This window comes from Lepidochelys olivacea (assembly GCF_965140295.1).
Source record: "Lepidochelys olivacea isolate rLepOli2 genome assembly, chromosome: 7".
In the NCBI taxonomy this organism is placed as follows: domain Eukaryota; kingdom Metazoa; phylum Chordata; order Testudines; family Cheloniidae; genus Lepidochelys; species Lepidochelys olivacea.
Window position 1 is genome coordinate 67,641,933 of NC_140417.1, and position 20,873 is coordinate 67,662,805.

Sequence of the window (20,873 nt, forward strand, 5' to 3'; positions counted from 1 at the left end):
GAATAAGGCCAAAATCCCCAATCTGCCCTTTTGGCCTCTTCTCTTATAGAGAAAAACATTTGATGGCATGAATGCATGATGGGAGTCTCGCATCATAGCCTCAGATCTACATCAGTCTGAGCTAATTAACAGAGTTTTTGTGGGGGGTTTTAATAGCAATAGAAAAATCGGAGTGTGTCTAGTATCTGTACCTTCCTTACAAATCATTCAGTCCTTTGAACTGAAATCTTAGAAGTATGAGCAAGGGAGTTACCTCCTATCTTTTCAATTGCTGCTGTTCTGTTTTATATCTTTCCCTCCATAAGTCGCTTCCTAAATTCCAGGCGTGTTTGGAAGTTTGGCCTTTATCTGTTCAAGGGACTGCAATCCATGAGAATTCATGCACAGGGCTATACATTATGATCTCCAACAAATAACTTGTAAAGATAATGATTTGGAATGCTGGTCTTGTCCCACTTAATAATAATAATAATAATAAAAATATCTTCTGATAAGAGAGGATAAAACTAGCCTTGCTAATATGACCTAGCAGTTCCCATGAAAAATTTGTCTCGAGTGAAATGAAGATGTAATTTTGAGAATACAACCAGTCCAGGGAATGTACTATATGCTCCTCAGATTCATTATTTCTGTATTTGCATTACAGTAGTACCTGGATGTGCCTACCAATCTTGGGGCCCCATTGCACTAGGCACTGTCCATATTCCTGATAAGAGGTAGTATCTTCCCTGATGAGTTCACAATCTATGTAGACTAGACAGGCAAAGGATGGGAGGAGGGGAAAAATACACACACAAGTGCTGTGACTTGACAATTTCACACAGCAGGATAGTAGAACCAGGAATAGAACCCAGGTCTCTTGAGTTCCAGTTCAGTGATCAATCTACTAGACCACCGTACCTCTGAGTACTTCATGAAACTATGAACTGAAAGAGTTTAAGGCCAGAAGGGACCATTAGATCATCTAGTCTAACCTCCTATCCGTGCTTAATTTGTGTCAGGATTGAGCCCCAACACCTCTAGGCTTGGCAGTTCATAGCCCTGGCACATGTGGGCTTCCTGCATCCGTTCTTAATGTAAAAAAATTGCTTGAGCCCTGGCCCCTCTTTCATTACAAATTTAATATCAGAATCCATTAAATTTCACCCAGATACCCCTACACTGAGCCCAACCTCTTGAGTTAGATTAAAGCATTTCAATCCTCAGGAGACTGAACAGCTGTGTGCCACAGGCAGAGAACAGGAGAGACCAAGGTGCCACTTGTGCCCAAGGCCCCTTTAATGATTGGGAGATGGTGGTATGAGATATGCCTGGCTGGTCCCAGCAGGTGAACCACACCCCAGGCTCAGAGGAAGGGGGGGAAAAAACCCCAAGGTCCCTGCCAATCAATCTGGGGGAAACATCTTTATGGCTCCAAATCTGGCAATTCGTTGGACCTTGAGCAATACAGATTAGCCAAGGAAAGAGGATTCTTTGTACCATATCAGAGCACTGGCCTACACCATCTGGTGCCGGTCGCCAGCTGAGACCAGTCCTTGAGAGGAAGGTGTCAGGGTGGGGAGGAATCCATAACACATCTGGTCACTTGTGCAGCAGGGGGAAAAATTCCTTCCTGGGCCCCCGCAGGCAACCAGCTGAAGTCTTGAAGCATGAGATTTGATTAGAATCATTGTCATAATGTAGAGCTGTAACTATTATGAGCATTGCAAAGCCAATGCAGAGCTTTCTGTTCTCTCCATGGCCCGTGAAGGCTGAGAACGAACAGCAGATTCATAGATTTACAGATTCCAAGGCCAGAAAAGACCCACCACCACCACCATCCAGCACACCGGGGCCAGGAGACAGCATTTCTCCCAGAGGCTGGATTAAAGAAAATACTTTAGAAAGATACCAAATCTCCTTTTTAAGACTCCAAGTGATGGAGATGGAGGACTCACCCCAGGTGAACTGTTTCAATGTTGAATAACCCTCACTGATAGAACACTGAGTCTTATTTCAAGGTTGAACCTGTCTAAATTCAACTTCTAGCCACTGGATCTTGTTGTTCCTTTGACTGAAAAGCTCCCCCATCCCCATCAGCTGTGTTCTCCGTGTGTAAATATCTATACATAGTGATTGAGTCACCTCGCAACCTTCTTTTTGATAAACTGACTAGATTGAGCTCCTTAAGCCTCACATTTAATGTATGTTCTCACCCCTGGATAATGTTTGGTGTCCTCCTGTGAACTCTATCTAATATTTCCACATCCTTCTTGATGAGCAGACTTCAGAAGTGGATGCTGTAGTCGAGCATTACTCTTACCAATGCTGTGTGCAGAAGCAAGATCACCTCCCGACTTGATATACCACTTTTATATTTAGCCCCTTTTGCCCCAGCATTGCACTGAGAACACATGCTGAGGTGATTATCTACAATGACCCACCTAAGTCCTTCTGAGACGCTTGTTTTCCAAGAGTCTTCCATCCTATTGGCATAGTTTGCATGCTGTGTTCCCATGTGTACTACCTTGCATTTGGTTGTATTAAAAAGCATTTTGTTGGATTGTGACCATTTAACCAGGCAGTTCAGATTACTTTACAACAGTAACCTGCCCTCTTATTACTTACTTCCCCACCAATCTTTAGCTGTAAACTTTACCAGCAAATATTTTTGTCATCATCTGACCTACCTTCCATGACACCATGCCAACAGGCATTAATTTTAATTTTAGCCTCTAAGTCTTTGTTGATGGTCTCAAATCAACCATTGCATTCTTGTACCTAGGACTGACATGTTGAAATTGAGTTGGCAATCCTCCAATCCTTTGGAATTTGGTTTTTCAAGACTTGTTACAAATTAACATTAGTGGTTAAGAACTCTGCTAAATCCTTTAAACTCTTGGGTGTAAGTTATCCAGGTCTTTTGATCTGAAAATGTTGAATTTTAGGAGATGCTGCTTCACAGCTTCCTTTGTTCCTTTCTATTCCATCCACAGCATCATATAGGATGGCTATATCCTTCAGCTTTGTTCCAAATGCAGAACAGAAATATTTATTAAACATTTCTACCTTTTTCTACATTACTATTTACAGTTATACCATCTGTATCTAGCAATGGACCTATACCTGACCTAGGTTTGGGGTTTTTTCCCTAATGTTTAAATCATGCTGGTTTATTATCTTAAACCTATTGGCTACTGATATTTCACTTATTCTTTTAGCTTCCCTTATCAGTTGCCTATAATTTTTCACTTATTCATTGCTGTTTAATTCCCCTCTTTATATGTAAATTCTTTGTTTTATTGCCACTTCCCCCATCTTCTTCTAACTAGGACAACTTTTTGCCCAGTGTAACTTTTTTTTTATGTCTGGAATTGTGGGGTTTTTGGCCATCCATTAATTTTTGTTAAAACTTCCCACCTTTTTTAGTTTATGTTCTTGGTCAGTTATGTTGACAATTGCTTTAAGTTTTGGAAAAGTGGCCCTATTACTGATCGATGCCATATTTTTTTTGCACAAAATAAACGTAACCAGATCATGATCACTGGTACCAAGGTCACTAATTTTTAATATTTTAAATGTATACTTCCCCACCCCCCTCATATTTTTAAGTGAGGGTTTTATTTTAATGTTGGCAATAAAGTATAGTTTAGTTTAAAGTATAGTCCCTATCCTGGGACTAAGTCAGATTCTGCTTATGAAACTGCTTTGAAATCCATGGGTATTACCGGTGAAAATGAATGCTCAATTTGGCTCTACACATCGGCATAGGTTGTTTGGTGGTTTGGTTAACTGCTTGTAAGACTGATTTGATGACTTGCTAATTTACTTATTTTTTAAAAATATTTAGGAATGAATGAATGAATTCAGGTAGCTACACTTGTGCATTATGTGCATATCTCTCAGAGAAGCTAATAAGAGACTGGAGATCCACTGGCACAACCTATGCCTATGTACGGTGTTAGCATTTTTTAGTTGTCATCCTTTTTTTCTTCTTTTTTCTGATTGGTCCCAAAGGGTGAATTCTCTTTATTTCTCCCCTCTTTTCAAGTGTTTATCCATGTACAGAATGTTTTAAATTGGGGCTTAGGAGCTGTCGTCCTTTGGTTTCATAGTAGAGCATAATTATTAGCTCTTGTTGCAGTCAGCCCATCCCCATCACATGCCAGATAATGGCTGCTAACTGCATACTTTGCAAGTATCTAAGAGCAGAGAAGCAGCCACCTGATGCGTATGATATAATCACACCTGTTACTGCTATTATGAGCTTTAAGGGAGTGCTGTGTCACAGCCATTTGTCTTTTTCCAGACTTCAGTAGTGCTGCAAACACAGGACCAGATTTTTCAGCAACCACTGAACAAATTAGAGCTATTGGTGCTGAGCACTCATGAAAATCTAGCTCCATATGGTGCACAGGTACATCCCCATTAGCAAGGGAATGATAATTCCTTGGTTTATTCATGTGCCCAGGTATCTGTGGGCTACTGTGCCAGCTGGCTAGCTGCGTGGGCTCTCTATCTACAAGGAACATGATAGTCCATTAATAACTTAATTTTTGTCTGTCTGAGGCATGCGAGTGAAAGAGAAGATGAGGCGTGGTGTCCTTCTTAAACAATAGATGTCAATCTTTTAATCATACAGACTTTCATTGCTTTCTCACAAGATGATTTCTCATTCTTTCTTAGGAGTGACCGGAAAGTGAAAAAACAAGATGCCCCAACACCTTACGAACATCATTGCTGTAAGGAGGGGCCGATTAGAAATGGCCATGTTGGGCAGCGACCACCATCCATCAACCCCGAGAGACTGAAAGATTTTGGGGAGGAGGACTACCTGAATGGGGACGTGAAGACTTGGGAAATGAAGATAGTGAGCCACAACGAGGAATTGCTCAGAGATGCCCTTGACCCAGTCACTCAGCCAAACAGTAGAAGCAGCCAGCCAACCTACAATAAGCTGATTCGATTTGAAGATATTAGTGCTGCAGCTTTCAAAATCCAGAGTGGTGTCCAGAAAACCCCCTGCATGGTATGGTATTTACAATGCTTTGTTCTCTGAATCTCTCTCTTCTTATGGGAGTTAATCAGAAATGATCGGGGGACATGCATTAATAGCAGAAGATGAATCTCTATAGGAGGATGATCCTTCCAACAGAGTAGCTGACATCAGCCAATGTTTAATTTTTAATTCTGTTTTTTTCACCATCCTGAATTCTCAATTGGTTACAGTGACCTGTAGAATGAAGGATACTATTTCATTATGCACCTAGTTGAAAACGCTTGCCACAAGTATCTTCTCACTTCTGCAGCAGTAACCTGTGTATTGTTGTCCCTTTCAGCAATATTGTACTGAAGGCTATGTCAGCTCTTCAAGCACATAAACTCTCCACTTCACAGGCAGCCTTTCTTCAGCAGAGCCTCAGATTTAAATTTGGTGGCAGATGACTGTGTAATCTGTTTAAAAAATAAAATGATTAAGAACCAATATACCAATGGAAATTATGTAAAACTTTGCCACATCCTTTATAAAGCGCTTATCTGACCCATTATATGGCTGAAGCAAAAGTCAGGTATTCTGGGGTTGAGGTGATGGCTCCAGCGTAACAACCCAGCATGCACTGTGTGTTGGAGACAGCGATCCAAATGGGGACTGAACATCATGGGATCTGTAAAACAAACGTGGTTCTAAACTTGCAGGGTTAAATTCTGTAAGTAGCAGGCAGCGAGCAGGGGAGGTATGGAGCACAAGATGCATATGCCTTTTCCATAGGGTTGTGTATATTGGGTCCTCAGGAGCCCAAATATCTTGCTCCCTAGGTAAACTTGAATAAGCCTGCATAGTTCAGGTTTGCTAGCTCTCTGTTTTCCATGTGTTTTCTGCTTTGGTCTGATTTTTTCCTTTAAGCCACAACAAAGTAAGAATCAGGTTGGTCTTCACTATTTCTACTGTCCAACGACTGAAATAACATGAGGGAACACAATTCACCCCCTTATTTTTCTCCTAACCATTCCACACTGCCTCACGGTGGAGAGAAAGATAGTACGAAAAGTAGATTTATTTTTTTAAAACAGAGAAATTTTTTAAGCCACCTTCTTTCCCTGAGTCTCCCATTGTGTCCTGTCTTGTCTGTCTGTCTTTTAGACAGAGCAGTGGCATGATGCCCACAGCTAAAGTTTTCTAACACTTTGTATGCAAGTGGGCAGTAGAGTGGACTCAATGGAAGTGAGGGAGACCTCATCTCTGCAGAGGTACAAACAACTGGGTAGATCAGGTATTAGCTGGAATGGTGTAAGGTAGAGGCAAACTGGTTGATTTGCATGGTATTCCCTATCTGTACTGTTGAGAACTCTATTCCATTTTTTCTCTGTCTGGGCCATTTAGATTCTGTGCCTAATTGAACACTGGTGCTGACATGTCAAGTTTTTGTTTATGTGCAGTGAATATTCCAGGAAGAGTAGATAAGCATCTGTACTGGAGCCAGTGAGCTGGGTGTATGGATTCTGTATGTTTCATTATGCTCAACGACTTGAGCTGGTATTTATCTGTCAGATTTACAACTGCATTAAGGAAAACACTAGAACTGAGTTAACTTTTTTTTTTTGTGTGCTGGGTATGTAACATGTAAATAATTTACCATTTCCTCACTGATTTTGGCTAGTTATAAAAATCTCTATGGCTTTTAACATTTGTTTTGCTTAATATAACCTCTCCAAAATACAGCTTAAGTCACAGGAATCCACAGAACACAGATGCCTTAAAAGTTCTGGCAAGCTACAGGTTTTATGTAAGCACCATTCTTTATAAAGTCCAGACTTGAGCATAACTGAGGGGGGTTAGGACAGAAAAAAAGAATGAAAAAGGCACCAGTGACTAATGAAGTAAAACTGTGGAAGAATATATTAAATGGCAAGTTCTATTTAAATGCTGCACTGACTCCTTGTGCACTGATAGCCTGGGCTCTCACTTCCATGCACCTCACACAATCATTTACCTCTGTGGAAAATGCTACTGCTCAGACTTAGGGTGACCATATGTCCCATTTTGCCTGGGACAGTCCCTTTTTGATCAGTTGGCAAGAGCAAATGGGGCAAATGCCCACTTCTGTCAAAGTGGGGTGTGGAGGAACGTGTGTGTGTGTGGTGATGCCAGCCCCATGCAAGGTGGGGAAGCAGGGCTTGGGTAGGGGGCAGGCAGAGCTCTGGCAAGCAGTGATGCCGACCTCATGAGGGGGCATGGCTCAGGTGGGAGGTAGGCAGGACTCGGGCAATCAGTGATGCCAGCCCTGTGCCACAGAGGGGGCAGGAAGGGCTTGGATGAGCGGCTCTGGCCAGCCCTGCCCAGGGAGGGGGGCTCGGGTGAGCAACTCAGGCTAGCCCCATGTGGTGTCCCATTTTCCCTTTGGGAAATATGGTCACCCTACTCGGACTCCAAAAGGGTGGGAAGCCATGAGGAACCAGACAGATTCAGCAAAAGTGACTGTAGAGCAAGCTTCACAGTGCTATCAAGAGACTGCCCACTTAGTGAGATCATCTGTAAATTGGAGTCTTCCCTCATCCTTTGCCTCTCCACAGACACTGCCAGTGTGGTAGTGTTCCACATGATATGGATACCTGTGCACAAGGAAGTGTACTGGTACATGAACTTGGGAGCGGGGGGAGTGGTTTCATTACAACTCATCTGCCAGCCTCCAGGTGGCAGTGACTTCATCATTGCTAGCATTGGATAGACTGGAGCCAGAAACACAGAAGCGAAAGGTTCTGCATCTTATTACCAATCCCCTGGGCAATCTAATTGCCTGCAATGTGTTTTAAACATGTTTTCTGTTTGGGCCAAATTGAAAAAGGCAAACCCATCTGTGACGTGTTGGATCACAGAAACCCCATAGGGCTGCCACTTGATGTGCCAAGATTACTACAGCTCCTGCTTTCCCTGCCAGTTTGGGACTCCAGCACCCTGTCTTGTTGAGCTAGACATGCCCGTCTGCTCCAACACAGACCAGGGTCTGAACCATGTGCCCCAAAGTGGCAGACTTAACTGAAAGCAACAAAAGAAGTGTTCCTGTCTTTAACACTCAGATGCCCAACTCCCAATGGGGTCCAAACCCCAAATAAATCTGTTTTACCCTGTATAAAGCTTATACAGGGTAAACTCATAAATTGTTTGCCCTCTATAACACTGAGAGAGAGAGATGCACAGCTGTTTGCCCCCCCCCAGGTATTAATACATACTCTTGGTTAATTAATAAAGTTAATTAAATAAATAATTAAAAAGTGATTTTTATTAAATACAGAAAGTAAGATTTAAGTGGTTCCAAGTAATAACAGACAGAGCAAAGTGAATTACCAAGCAAAATAAAATAGAACACGCAAGTCTATGTCTAAGAAAACTGAATACAGATAAAAACCTCACCCAGTAAGCTTCCTTTTACAGACTAGTCTTCTTCTAGTCTGGGTCCAGCAAGCACTCACACCCCCTGCAGTTACTGTACTTTGTTCCAGTTTCTTTTAGGTACCCTTGGGGGTGGAGAGGCTATCTCCTTAGCCAGCTGAAGACCAAATGGAGGGGTCTTCCACAGGCTTAAATAGACTTTCTTGTGTGGGTGAAGACCCCCTCCTCTCTCCTATGCAAAGTCCAGCTCCAAGATGGAGTTTTGGAGTCACATGGGCAAGTCACCTGTCCATGCATGACTCAGAACTAATAGGTGGCAGCCATGGTTCACATGCTTCCTTGAATGTCCTCAGGTAGACTTCTTACGTGGATTGGAGCCTTACAAGATTCGTTGTCCTTTAAGTGTTTCTTGACTGGGCACCTAATTTGCACATTCCTTTCTCAAGAAGCTGACCAAATGCTCTACTCAGGCTGTTTAGAAAACAAGCCAGTATTCATAAGTTTGAGTACAAAAATGATACATGCATACAAATAGGATTATTAGATTCAGTAGATCATAACCTTTACATAGATATGTTACAGGGCATATGTAGCATAAAACATATTCCAGTTATGTCATATATTCATAAGCATATTTCCATGGGGCACCGTCACTCCATCATGTTATACACCAATGAATGTCTTCTCCAAAGTACCACTTAAGGAGAGGTCATTAGAGATATATTTTCTAGCTATATTTTCAGGGCCTGAGGGAAATTGTTGAGGCTTTTAAGCATAATATGATGTGAAGGATAGAATATAACATGCTTCAGCATCTCTCCAGTCAATTGAACCATCTTCCATAAAGATACCAACTTTGAAAGTGAGTGTGCATGCAGATGTAAAGGGTTGTAGCAATAAGTTCGTGTGATTGCTTTGGTTCTTGACGTGCATGCTGTTGTGTTACAGTAGTAACTGGAGGCCCTAGCTGAGAACAGGGCCCCATTGCACATAGGGTTGCCAATTTTGACTGAGAGACTTAATATATATCGTCCAGCTATATATTTAAAATAACACAACCCCTCTTCATTTGCTGTCCTAAATTAGGGCCTGATCCTGCAAACCCATAGTCCTTAAGCCCATCTTAAGTTGGTGGAAATCCAGGTCCTTGTTTCATAAAGTTGCTGTATGTTGTTTATATAACTGTCACATTCATACCAGAGGACTGCATTTCGGTGGCAAGAGAAGCAGTTTTGTTCATGTAGTGATGTGTATATAAAAAAGTAATATTAAAAAAACGCAAACTTGCATGAGGTATCCATATCCATGTGAGAGATGATGCCCGTGTGGTATTAAGGTAAGGTGGCTCCATTCAAGGAAGGAAGTGAAAAATAAAACTTAGAACCTTCTTTTAAGTATTACTCTAAAACACCTCAGTTATTTTTTGCTGTAAAATATGTGGCATATACAGATACATAATGGTGCAGTGTAAATGTTTTATGGACAGTTGTTTGGGATGATCTACATAACTCCCACGAATCTTGGAAATTACACTGGACCATCATGTATTCTTAATGGCAATATATAATACTTATATTTTGCTGGAACTGACTAATGATTGTGCTGTGGTAAAGCAAGTGAAAGACTGACTTGGAAGGTAGGCATGTAAAATACCGCAGCAACATAATCATGTTCCTCTGTTTTAGTATTCTAGACTTTCAAAGCAATATGGAATGGATATCTATCTAAAGAAAGAGTTCCTTCAGTACACAGGATCTGTGAAGGAGCGAGGTGTGCTTTACCTGCTGACATCTCTACAGCAGGTATGCCAAATTATCCAAGCCTATAAAGAACAAAAAAAAAAAAAAATTAAACATGCTTAATCTCGGGCAACTTCATGCTATTAAATTAAAGGTGACCCTATTATTTGTAAACCCTCCCTGGCTTGCTGTATTTCCTCATTTAGTATTCAGATACTGCTGGGTTGCGCAGCCTAGACATGCCTGTGAATAAATTCATGAAAACATTGTACTTATATCTTTATATTTGACAAATCAACAGGCTTTTTTTAATGACCATTTATGGGAATAATTGAAGGAGAAGTTTGTAGCATGTTGTCATAGATATAGGGAAGGGTAAACCCCTTGGAAATCCCTCCTGGCCAGGGGAAAGCTCCTCTCACCTGTAAAGGGTTAAGAAGCTAAAGGTAACCTCGCTGGCACCTGACCAAAATGACCAATGAGGAGACAAGATACTTTCAAAAGCTGGGAGGAGGGAGAGAAACAAAGGGTCTGTGGGTCTGTCTATAGTCTGTCTTTGTCGGGGATAGACCAGGAATGGAGTCTTAGAACTTTTAGTAAGTAATCTAGCTAGGTATGTGTTAGATTATGATTTCTTTAAATGGCTGAGAAAAGAATTGTGCTGAATAGAATAACTATTTCTGTCTGTGTATCTTTTTTGTAACTTAAGGTTTTGCCTAGAGGGGTTCTCTATATTTTGAATCTAATTATCCTGTAAGGTATCTACCATCCTGATTTTACAGAGGTGATTTCTTTACTTCTATTTCTATTAAAAGTCTTCTTGTAAGAAAACTGAATGCTTTTTCATTGTTCTCACATCCAAGGGTTTGGGTCTGTGGTCACCTATGCAAATTGGTGAGGCTTTTTATCCAACATTTCCCAGGAAAGGGGGGGGGGGTGCAAGTGTTGGGAGGATTGTTCATTGTTCTTAAGATCCAAGGGTCTGGGTCTGTAGTTACCTAGGCAAATTGGTGAGGCTTTTTACCAAACCTTGTCCAGGGAGTGGGGTGCAAGGTTTTGGGAAGTATTTGGGGGGGAAAGACGTTTCCAGACAGCTCTTCCCCAGTAACCAGTATTTGTTTGGTGGTGGTAGCGACCAATCCAAGGACAAAGGGTGGAATATTTTGTACCTTGGGGAAGTTTTGACCTAAGCTGGTAAAGATAAGCTTAGGAGGTTTTTCATGCAGGTCCCCACATCTGTACCCTAGCATTCCGAGTGGGGAAGGAACCTTGACACATGTAGATTTTAGAGCTTATTCGTGGTGTTTGAATGCGTTGATCTTGATGCATATTATATACTAGTAGACTGAAAAAAAAATGTTGAAATCGCAAATTATGTGTGGATTCTGAGAGAAGAACCTGGATTAGTGAATGGTTTTGGAGAGAATTCCAGCAGTACTTGAATATTGGTTTTATTCCCCTTGTTGTATAAGATGTGTTACCTATCTGTAGAAGAAATAATATTTAGCTTAGATAGGGCACTTTAGAAGTATTGATTTTTACAGCCACTCTGCATCATTATGTTACATAGGGGGAAAGTGAGGCAGAAAGGTCAAGTGATTTTCCCAAGGGCAGAGATGGGGACTAGATCTTGTATCTATTAAAACCATTCTGAGTTTGGCTGTGATTTCAATGGGAGAAGGATTGGGCCCAGGGAATGTTAGAACTCGGATTCAAACTCAAAAGTTCCTGATTCCTAGTCCTGTGTTTTAAGCCATTCGATCACCCGGAGATGCATATGCTGTATATCTGTGCCATATCTTGATAATGTTACACTGGGGAAGAAGACTTTAAAAAGGCTATCACAGGACAGTTGAAATCATCCACCATTAATCTTTGCATGCTTATATGACATTTTCTGTGACACTGTGTGATCTAGAAGCAAATGTGTTTTGCAGGAGCAGCAGAGAAAGGGTGTGATAGTGGCTTCTGACAGTAACTTTTCCATGGCAGTAGCATACCATGCCTCAGAACTCCGCATTCCAGTATTTGTCATCATGTCTACCAGCACTTCGCCAGCCAGAGTGAAAATGTGCCGTGAGTATGGTGCCATGGTGATCGCTTATGGCACTTCAGCCAAGGATTCCCAGATCCACGCAAGGAGGCTGGCCCAAGAGAATGGCTATCTATACCTCGAAGAGTAAGTAAGTTTTATCAGATAATTGTTTATAATCTTCAGCTTTGCAAAACCCATTTGGTGCCGTATTTTATTACAACCGTAAAGCTTGACCCTTGCGCACCAAAAGTTACACTGAGTTTCCTGTGAGCCTGGGACAGACTTCCTGAGAGTCTGGACTGACATATTTTCATTTTTCTGGTGAGCCCATGATCACTGGCACTCTTGAATGGTTTCCTCTCTAAATGAGGCAAATTTAGTGGCTTTGGTTGGAATTTACATTGAGCTTTTATACTGGTTCAGAGCAAAACTTGAAGTGATGTTTCACCCCCTATTTTCCTCCTCTTGCTGCATAGAAATATTTTAGATGGACCGCATGAATATGGTGATGCAGATCTAACCATTTAATATTAAAATGGTGGAAGAGCTCCTATTAAAGCACAATCCTGCAGATCTTTCATCATGGGAGCAGTCCTTAGAAATGGCGGGAAACCTAAATGGTTTCTCTGCATATTTCAGACCTATTAAATCTCCCAGACTGGCCAGGTGATTCCTCTTTTTGGCCACTTTTTGCACTGCTCCTCACTAGAAGCTTCACTCTTACAAGTCGGAAAGCTGCAAAAGCTCACGAGGCTGCACCTCTGTCTATAGAGACATAGCCTGGAGGACACTAACCATAGAGAGGGATCTTAGAGTATGATCCATCAACCTCCCCATGGCTATAGACTCAGACTGCTGGACAATGCTGTAGCCACCTGTCTGGGGCCTGTCTGAGTAACAGTGGCTTGGGAGCAGTAACAAGGGAGAACAGGCCAAGGCAAAGAAGCCTTCCAACCACAGCTTGCCACCTAGTTCAGGAAAAGAAGCAACTAGTTACTTGGGCATCAGGCCAAGGAGATGCCAGAGCCAACCAGGTGTTCACTAGTCAGCAGGAGCTATTAGCAACAAGTCCTGCATTGTACACTCTGTGGAGAAACTGCAGCCACAACAGACAGAAGAAGAAGAAGAGTCTTTTAAGGATTGGACAGGAAGAGCAACAGGCTGGCTATAGATGCCAACCAATGAAATCTGGGTAGGAGATGACTAACAAAAATGCTTTTTACCCCTCTGCTTCCCACTGAGCAGGCTTGTGCAAGTAGAACTCCAGGTCTTGTACCCTGTAACGTGAGGGTAGGTGCAGAGCAGTGGCCATGTTAGCTTGGATCACTGCTTGGGTGGGGACACTTTTTAAAAAAAAAAAAAGAGTATAATCTCTCTTGCTAACTACTGTCTAACATGTATTAGGAAGAAACTTCCCCACTTGGGATCATAACATGTAGGTAATACTGAAAGAGAGGGAATGGTTAAAACTCAGAAGGATGCATCTGTTTTACAGAAAGATCTTGGTTGGGTATATGGGGTCAGAGCTGAAATATGAAATCAAATGTGTCTAAGGGCAAAGAGATGAGTTTTGACAGACAAAGCTAAGTGCCATATACGTGGCATTGAATTAGGAAGAGGAAAAAGATCTAGATATCTTGCTAGACACATCTGTTAAATTCTCAATCTCGTGTGCACAAGCGCAGAAGGCTAATAAAATATTGGCTTGTGTCAAGAGGGGCATATTCTATAAGTCTACTCTTATTGTGCTGATATTTTATGAAGTAGTATTTAATTTTGGTCCCTTTCTTGGTTGCAATCGACAGAATACAGTGTAAGGCAAGGAGAAATTAATGGAATGGAGAGTCTTGCATATGAGGAGTGATTGACAAAACTGGGACTCTGCCTCGAGAGAAGGCGATTAAGTGGTGACATGACTGAAGTATTAAACTAGCTAAGGATTATTAAAAAATTAGGCATGATTATCTGTCTGAGGACATTGGAAAGGCCAGATCTAGGGGACATTGTTTTAAAATGGGAGAATATATGCAAAAAAATGTAAGGAGTTATTGTTTTAGAATCAACATGGTAAAATAGATGGAAGAAACAGGTACTTAAGTCTTTCCTAATTGATTCATCCATTTCTAGTTTGATTTTTGGAACAGATTTACAGAAAATCCTAGCTTTTCAGTTCACAATATGTCACTCGCTGTAGACTAGAGTTAATTAGGGCAGCAGGAGTTCCATGTATGAACTCGAGATGGAATATATAGTCTTAGGTCAGAACTTTCAAAGAAGTCTAAGGGAGTTAAATGTCCCAAACCACAATGAATTTAAAATTTCCTTAGGTTCCTTTGAAAATCACAGCCTTAGGTATTAAATCCCCACTCATCCATTTTCCTCCTGTTCTCACTAATTTTGACCTGTGTTTTGACTGGATGCCACTTTTACCAGTGAGAAGTTTTTGTTTCATTGGAATATCATATCATGTATAACAACTAACGTTGATGGGGTTTTTTACATCATGGTCTCAGCTCGGTTTATAAATCTGGCAACGTTGAGACAAGCATCTTCCCAGGTTGAAATATCTCTGCTGTCAACAGATTATGCTTGTGATAATTTTTTTAGAAGTTGCAATTATAATTGATTACTATAAATATCAATTACAATATATAGATGCTTCCACCATGTGGCTTTTAAGCACCTTGGCTAATTCAAAACTCAACTATAATAAAGCAAAGGCATCTGGTCTATTACTCTGTGTGATCAAAAACCTAATTCCACGTACAAACATCACTCAGACACCAAAACTAAAAAGAAAACACAAAGCCGTGCCCTAAAGGGATGTCTGACTCATGCTGTTTTGGGTGCAGTTTTGAACAGCATTCCTGAATAATGGACACTCACAGGAGACATCCCTGCTTCTCATCCTCTTGAGCTCCCGAGCGTGTGTGTCAGAAGTTTCAACCCCACCTGTCCCAGTTTTCCTGGGGAGTAACTTGTGTTTTGGAAAGTTAGGCTCTGTATGGAGAGCCAGGAGTATTTGTTTCATGGTTTTGTAATATATTTGTTTTATAATATTTGGAAGTTTTTTTTGTAAGCAATTGTGCAAAAATACCCAAAATAAAAACCTCAAAACCCCCCACAAGATTTGATTCTTCTACTTTGGATTTGTAACCCACTTGAAGTGCCTGAGGCTCTGAGTCCAAACTGTTAAAAATCATCATAATGCCTTTCCAAATAGCAATTACAATCCCATTAAAAACTACGCATGTGGATGTACTCATCACACACTAGCTATACCCTATCATCCACACACTTTATTGAAAAAATATGAAAAGAGTGTGACAAGGACGTTAACATACCTGGACCTTGCGAGACTAGGGTCAAGTAAATCTCAGAAGTGAGTGGTCTCCTGCCAGTAGTTGCCTTCCACTTAAACCAAGAAGACTCTAGTTCAAATGCCTATGCTGGTCACAACTGTGGCTGTGACAGGCAGCTTATGTAGGTACTCGGATCTCCAAAGTCTCTGTCCAGTGACTTAACCAACAAACTATCCTTCTTCCTCTGCTATGGATATCATCTGACCATTCTCTAAGTTATGATCCTTGTTGACAATTACTAAGCAAACTCTCTCAGTTGGAAGTGTTGGTGTCAAGCTCACTACTCTTCCACCTCCAGAGTGCAAATGAGGTGCTATTCTGTGTCAGTAAAACCAACAGGAGAGACTTTAGATGGGAAAACAAAACTTTATATTCAGATAAAACTGCCTGTGAAATTCTAGGTAGCAGTAAGTAATTACAAGTTGGAATTCAGTCATGATGTCCACATTAATGCCATACTAGTGGCAGGGGATCTTTAATAGCCACAAGTCTTCAGGACATCAGCTTTACATTTCTCCTGAAAGAAAACACATACAATAGCACAGTGACTCCAGAACAATGCTGAAGCATGGATTCATTTGTGGATTGGAGGGAGAAGAATTGCAAGCATTCCTTCTTTGAGTGTCCTGGGTTTCTTGTATAACTCCACATCCAAGTACTGACCAGATGGGACCTTAAGTCACTTGAGATCTGATGAACTTGCGACCTCAGGAAGCATATCTAGTAGTACACAGAGTTAAATATTTCTAGAGCTATGTCTGCACAAGAAAATCCGTGTAAGTTATGAGCCTAAATACCTTTGAGGATCTGGCACCAGGAGCTGTGAAGGATATGTACAAAACTATGCCATGCAAAAATTATAATCGAATGCCTGAGGTGGGGAGCCTATTTTCAAACACTGGCATCTAACAGGGCATTCAAATCCTACATTTTGGAGATAAATAGACAATCATCAAATAGCTAATTTTACATCACAAGTGCTAATTTTAGCATCCAAATGTGGGATTTGTGTTCTGTTAAATTACTGTTTATGTATAAAGAGGGAAGTGAAAGTGCTGCTCATATTTGCCTTTATATCTAAGCATGTAAAGGTAAAAAAACACTAATGAATTCGTTTCACTACAAATGAAAGTGTTAAACATTAATGTAGGAGGCTTGGATTGGAGTCCTTTCTAAATGTTAGCAAGGAATGAGTGACTTTCTAAAATGCCTGTCCAAGCTGCTAATAGGAATGTCGATCATGCCGTATGAGAGGCAATCTGGCATTTGATACAGCTTTGCATTTTTAAAGCAGCTTTATATGTACATTGAATCTTCCAGGTCCACATTCACCTTTGCAAGTCCTCATGAACTTCAACATGTAGATTGCCAGGGTAACTATAAAAAAAAATGTATTCTTGGTTGGGGGTAGTCTAATAGCCCAGTTGAATTTTTCAAAGTGCCAGTGATATTTTGATCTTGCTTTACTTGTAAAACAATCCTACATAAAGGGGAAGGGATCGTCTTTGGGTTATGGCCCTGGATTGGGGTTCAGTTCCCAGCTCCTCCACAGACTTCATGTGTGACCATGAACAAGTTGATTAATCTCTCTCTGCCTCATCTGTAAAACCAGGATAATATTGATTCCTCCCCTCCCCCCGCCCCCATCTTGTTGATTAATTTTGTAAATTGTTCAGGGCAGGGAACTGTCTTTCACTGTGTAGGTAAAGCAGCAAGCACACTGGGGCCCTGAGCTCTGTTGTAACCTCTAGGTGCTACTATGATACAAATAATTAATGAATAAACACAGACCCTTGCACTGGAGATAAAATTAAGGAATGAATATGTTGGTGGAATGTAAAAAATGAAATCACTGGTACAGTAACTCTGCTTGGTTTATTGATGTCGGAGTATGTAGAACACACACAAGTACTCAAGAGTCTTACAGTTTTTGATTAATTTGTCATTAGAATCATTCTGCAGGTTCAATTAAAATGGTTCTAAATCAGCCATCTCTGAAGTTACAACAGTCTTTTGTTATACCTTGCTGGCTGTGTGTACTGTTAATATGTTCATTAAACTGTAGCTGTAAGTGTTTTTCTAATGAATACTTAGGCAGATTAAATCCTCCTCTTATCCTTCAGGGTGGTCTTCCAAGATGGTGGTAAGGCCCTGGATTGTGGAAAGATTTGTGCTCCACTGGGCTGGTCTGTATCTATGTGACTACGTAAACACATTGCTTCCCTTTCCTGTAAATTCCCACTATTGTGAGCACTAAATCACACTCAAGTGAACAGAGTTCGCTATACCTACACTAGATTCCTTCTTATTACTTACAGTTTCGACTGAAGGATATTAGAACTCATGCAGCTTAAGGAAGTTATAGCAACAGAAATGGGAGTCATAGAATCGTAGACTTTAAGGTCAGAAGGGACCATTATGATCGTTTAGTCTGACCTCCTGCACAACGCAGGCCACGGAATCTCACCCACCCACTCCTGTAACAACCCCCTAACTTATGTCTGTGCTACTGAAGTCCTCAAATCGTAGTTTAAAGACTTCAAGGTGCAGAGAATCCTCCAGCAAGTGGCCCGTGCCCCACGCTGCAGAGGAAGGAAGTCCTCTCCTTTCCAGCAATTTAAATATCTGACAGCGACGCCAATAGAGAATTCACCTGATCATAATTATAGTAGCCTGAGAGCTAGCAGGATGGGCTTTCTAGGGGCAGAAAGTTCAGCTCATTCATTTAGCAAAGCCCTGCTTGTCACTTTAATCCTGACTCACCTGGATGAAATCCATCACCCCGTCATGCTCAGATGGATTGCACACAGTAAAGTGGCTTAGAGATCTTGAAACATTTGCTGACCTGGCTGAAACTGCTGATCTTGTGTCTGTTTCTTCTCATGGGATTATTTTGCTCCATGTTGTCTTTCAATGTAATGTTGTTTTAGAAAGTGTCAGGATTACTAAGGGTCATTGCAGCAATGTCTATAGCTGCAATTTATGTGAGGATCTGATCAGTAGTAGTAAGTAGTTGCAATGCCTCCTGGAAACTCTAACTCTATTTCCGTATGCAGTTTTCCTGATAAACTATAGCTTTACACTAGTGAACTGTTAACAAGTCCCAACTCTGCAATGACTTGGTGTTTTCTTTCCCCCCAGGGAGGACAGTGCTATATACCTGTCAGGGCTGGGTACCATGGGATTGGAGATACATGAACAAGTGCCAAAGCTGGATGCAGTGATTTTCCCTGCAGGAGGCCACTGTGGATTGCTGGCAGGATCAGCTGCTGCCCTCAAACATCTCAACCCACATATTGCTGTGATTGTACGTTCTTTTCAACTTTCAGTTGTGTATTCGGAGAGGTTTATCCTCCTATCTCTCAGGCTTCAGACAGGTGCTGTATTCTACTAAGGTACTGGGAATGAGTCTGTGTACACTATAGACCGAGGTCATTGGTTCCCATAGTCATACTCTATTTTAGAATTTGGGCAGCCTGCTTTGTTTCTTGGTTAATTGTTTGGCGTTTTGTTAACTATGTAGGAACCCTTTCTCAAAGCAAATAAGACCAAACTCTCTACATGTAAAGTTTTAACTGACCTGTTTTGGGGCTGTGTAATGGATTTAGGAATGTCTATTTAGCTTGTTTGAAACCTGTGTGATCTTATTTAAAGTCTAGAGTTGCCTCCAAGTTTTGGGACACTGTAGAATTGTTATTTGAAAGACCTCGAACTAGATAGATCCCCAAAGCAGTATGGAGATTACTTAATCTTTACTCCTGGAAGGAGCAACCTATTCAGGTTAAAACTGAGATCTCTGTGGATTATTGTGAAAATTTGTCCATAAAATAAAACATTCATCCCAAATTATACACCGAATAACCCCTTCTGGCTCTTGGTGTAGAAATTTCAGCTAGCAGCTGTTGAAATTGTAAGTGATGGGATACAGCAGACAACATATTTCTGGATGAGGAAAGGTTACTTAACATTACAAGGTTGAATGACTTTAACCATCCACAAATGAATAATAGCTATAAAAAAAATGTAGGAACCTGGAGGGTTCCTAAAGATGGGCACCAAACTAAACCTTAAATGCAAACACCTCTGAATTTTAAGAAATTGGAATCAAGAGCCAAATTTTTAGGCTCTAGTCCAGCTCTGCATATTGGTGGTAGTGATGATGATGATTTATTCATGATAAATGAGATTTATATATTAAAAACATGGGGATAAGACCTGAGGTCTTTTTACTTAATCCTGGGAGTTTGCCTGAATATAGAACTCTGAACTTGGCCCAAGGGAAAAACAAACCTATACTGAATATAATGGAAGCTGGTATGAATCATTGACGAGACTGAAATCTCCAGGGGACTATAGTACTCAAGACTGGAAATGTATATGATGATATTGATGCTATTCCATTATTCCTGGGCAAAGGGTCAATACATAGAATCATAGAATATCAGGGTTGGAAGGGACCTCAGGAGGTCATCTAGTCCAACCCCCTGCTCAAAGCAGGACCAATCCCCAATTTTTGCCCCAGATCCCTAAATGGCCCCCTCAAGGATTGAACTCAGAAGCCTGGGTTTAGCAGGCCAATGCTCAAACCACTGAGCTATCCCTCCCCACCAAGACCTAGGCACTACTTAAGACCTATTTTGAGGACTTAAGAGGCACATGGGCCTTTGTACTCTCCCTGTGCATCAGGGTGAATTTCACCCTGTTTTTGTATGTCTTATTTTTTTCTTCATTTTGATGTAAAGCCTGCAGAAATTAGGTGATGTCTGTTGTTTAAGATAGCTGGTTCCAGTGTGTTTTCTTCTTAGGGAGGGATGTAATAGTCCAATGACTTAATTGTCCTTTCTTGCTATGACACAAAGGAACTGTTGGATTAAAGAACCATTTTTATTTATTTATTTATTGCTTGCTCCCATTACAGTAGAACTTGATGTTATTTAAAAGGAATCTTTTACAATCAGGTGACAAGTCAAAAGGAACAATTCAGACTCCTTTTACAAGCTTATTCCCTCGTGCCAAAAGTAATGAGAGATTTAATTTGATCTATTTGGAAGAGTTTAGTGACTGAGAAATTGTAGAGGGACCACTGTCTAGGTAAAATCATAAATTAAAATCAACGCACCACTTTAGCAGTTAAAATCATGCCCTAGATTACTGAAAGGTGTTTTATAATATAAACAAATGGCAAATATTCGACTAAAAGCAACATTATAACTCGTCAGTCATTTTGTCAGTAGGATTAGGCTCGTCAATTTCACTTTGTTTTGTACCACTACAATGCTGCTGTGTTTTGGGTCCCCATGTAGGGAAATGATGTTGATCCTTTTGAAATTCATGCAAACATTTCCGTTCACTTTTATTTTTAACCTATT

The 20,873-nt window shown here is 40.9% G+C and overlaps 1 protein-coding gene across 1 annotated transcript in view; it reads left to right on the plus strand.

Moving 5' to 3' along the window:
• LOC311523304 (L-threonine ammonia-lyase-like) overlaps positions 1–20,873 on the plus strand; it is a 92,435-nt gene that overhangs the window by 50,441 nt on the left and 21,121 nt on the right. Inside the window, exons 2-5 of the mRNA XM_084633112.1 lie at positions 4,666–5,008; positions 10,054–10,170; positions 12,045–12,286; positions 18,646–18,811. Coding sequence (XP_084489238.1) covers positions 4,841–5,008; positions 10,054–10,170; positions 12,045–12,286; positions 18,646–18,811 — 693 coding nt within the window. The 5' untranslated portion in view covers positions 4,666–4,840. The remainder of the gene's footprint in view (positions 1–4,665; positions 5,009–10,053; positions 10,171–12,044; positions 12,287–18,645; positions 18,812–20,873) is intronic.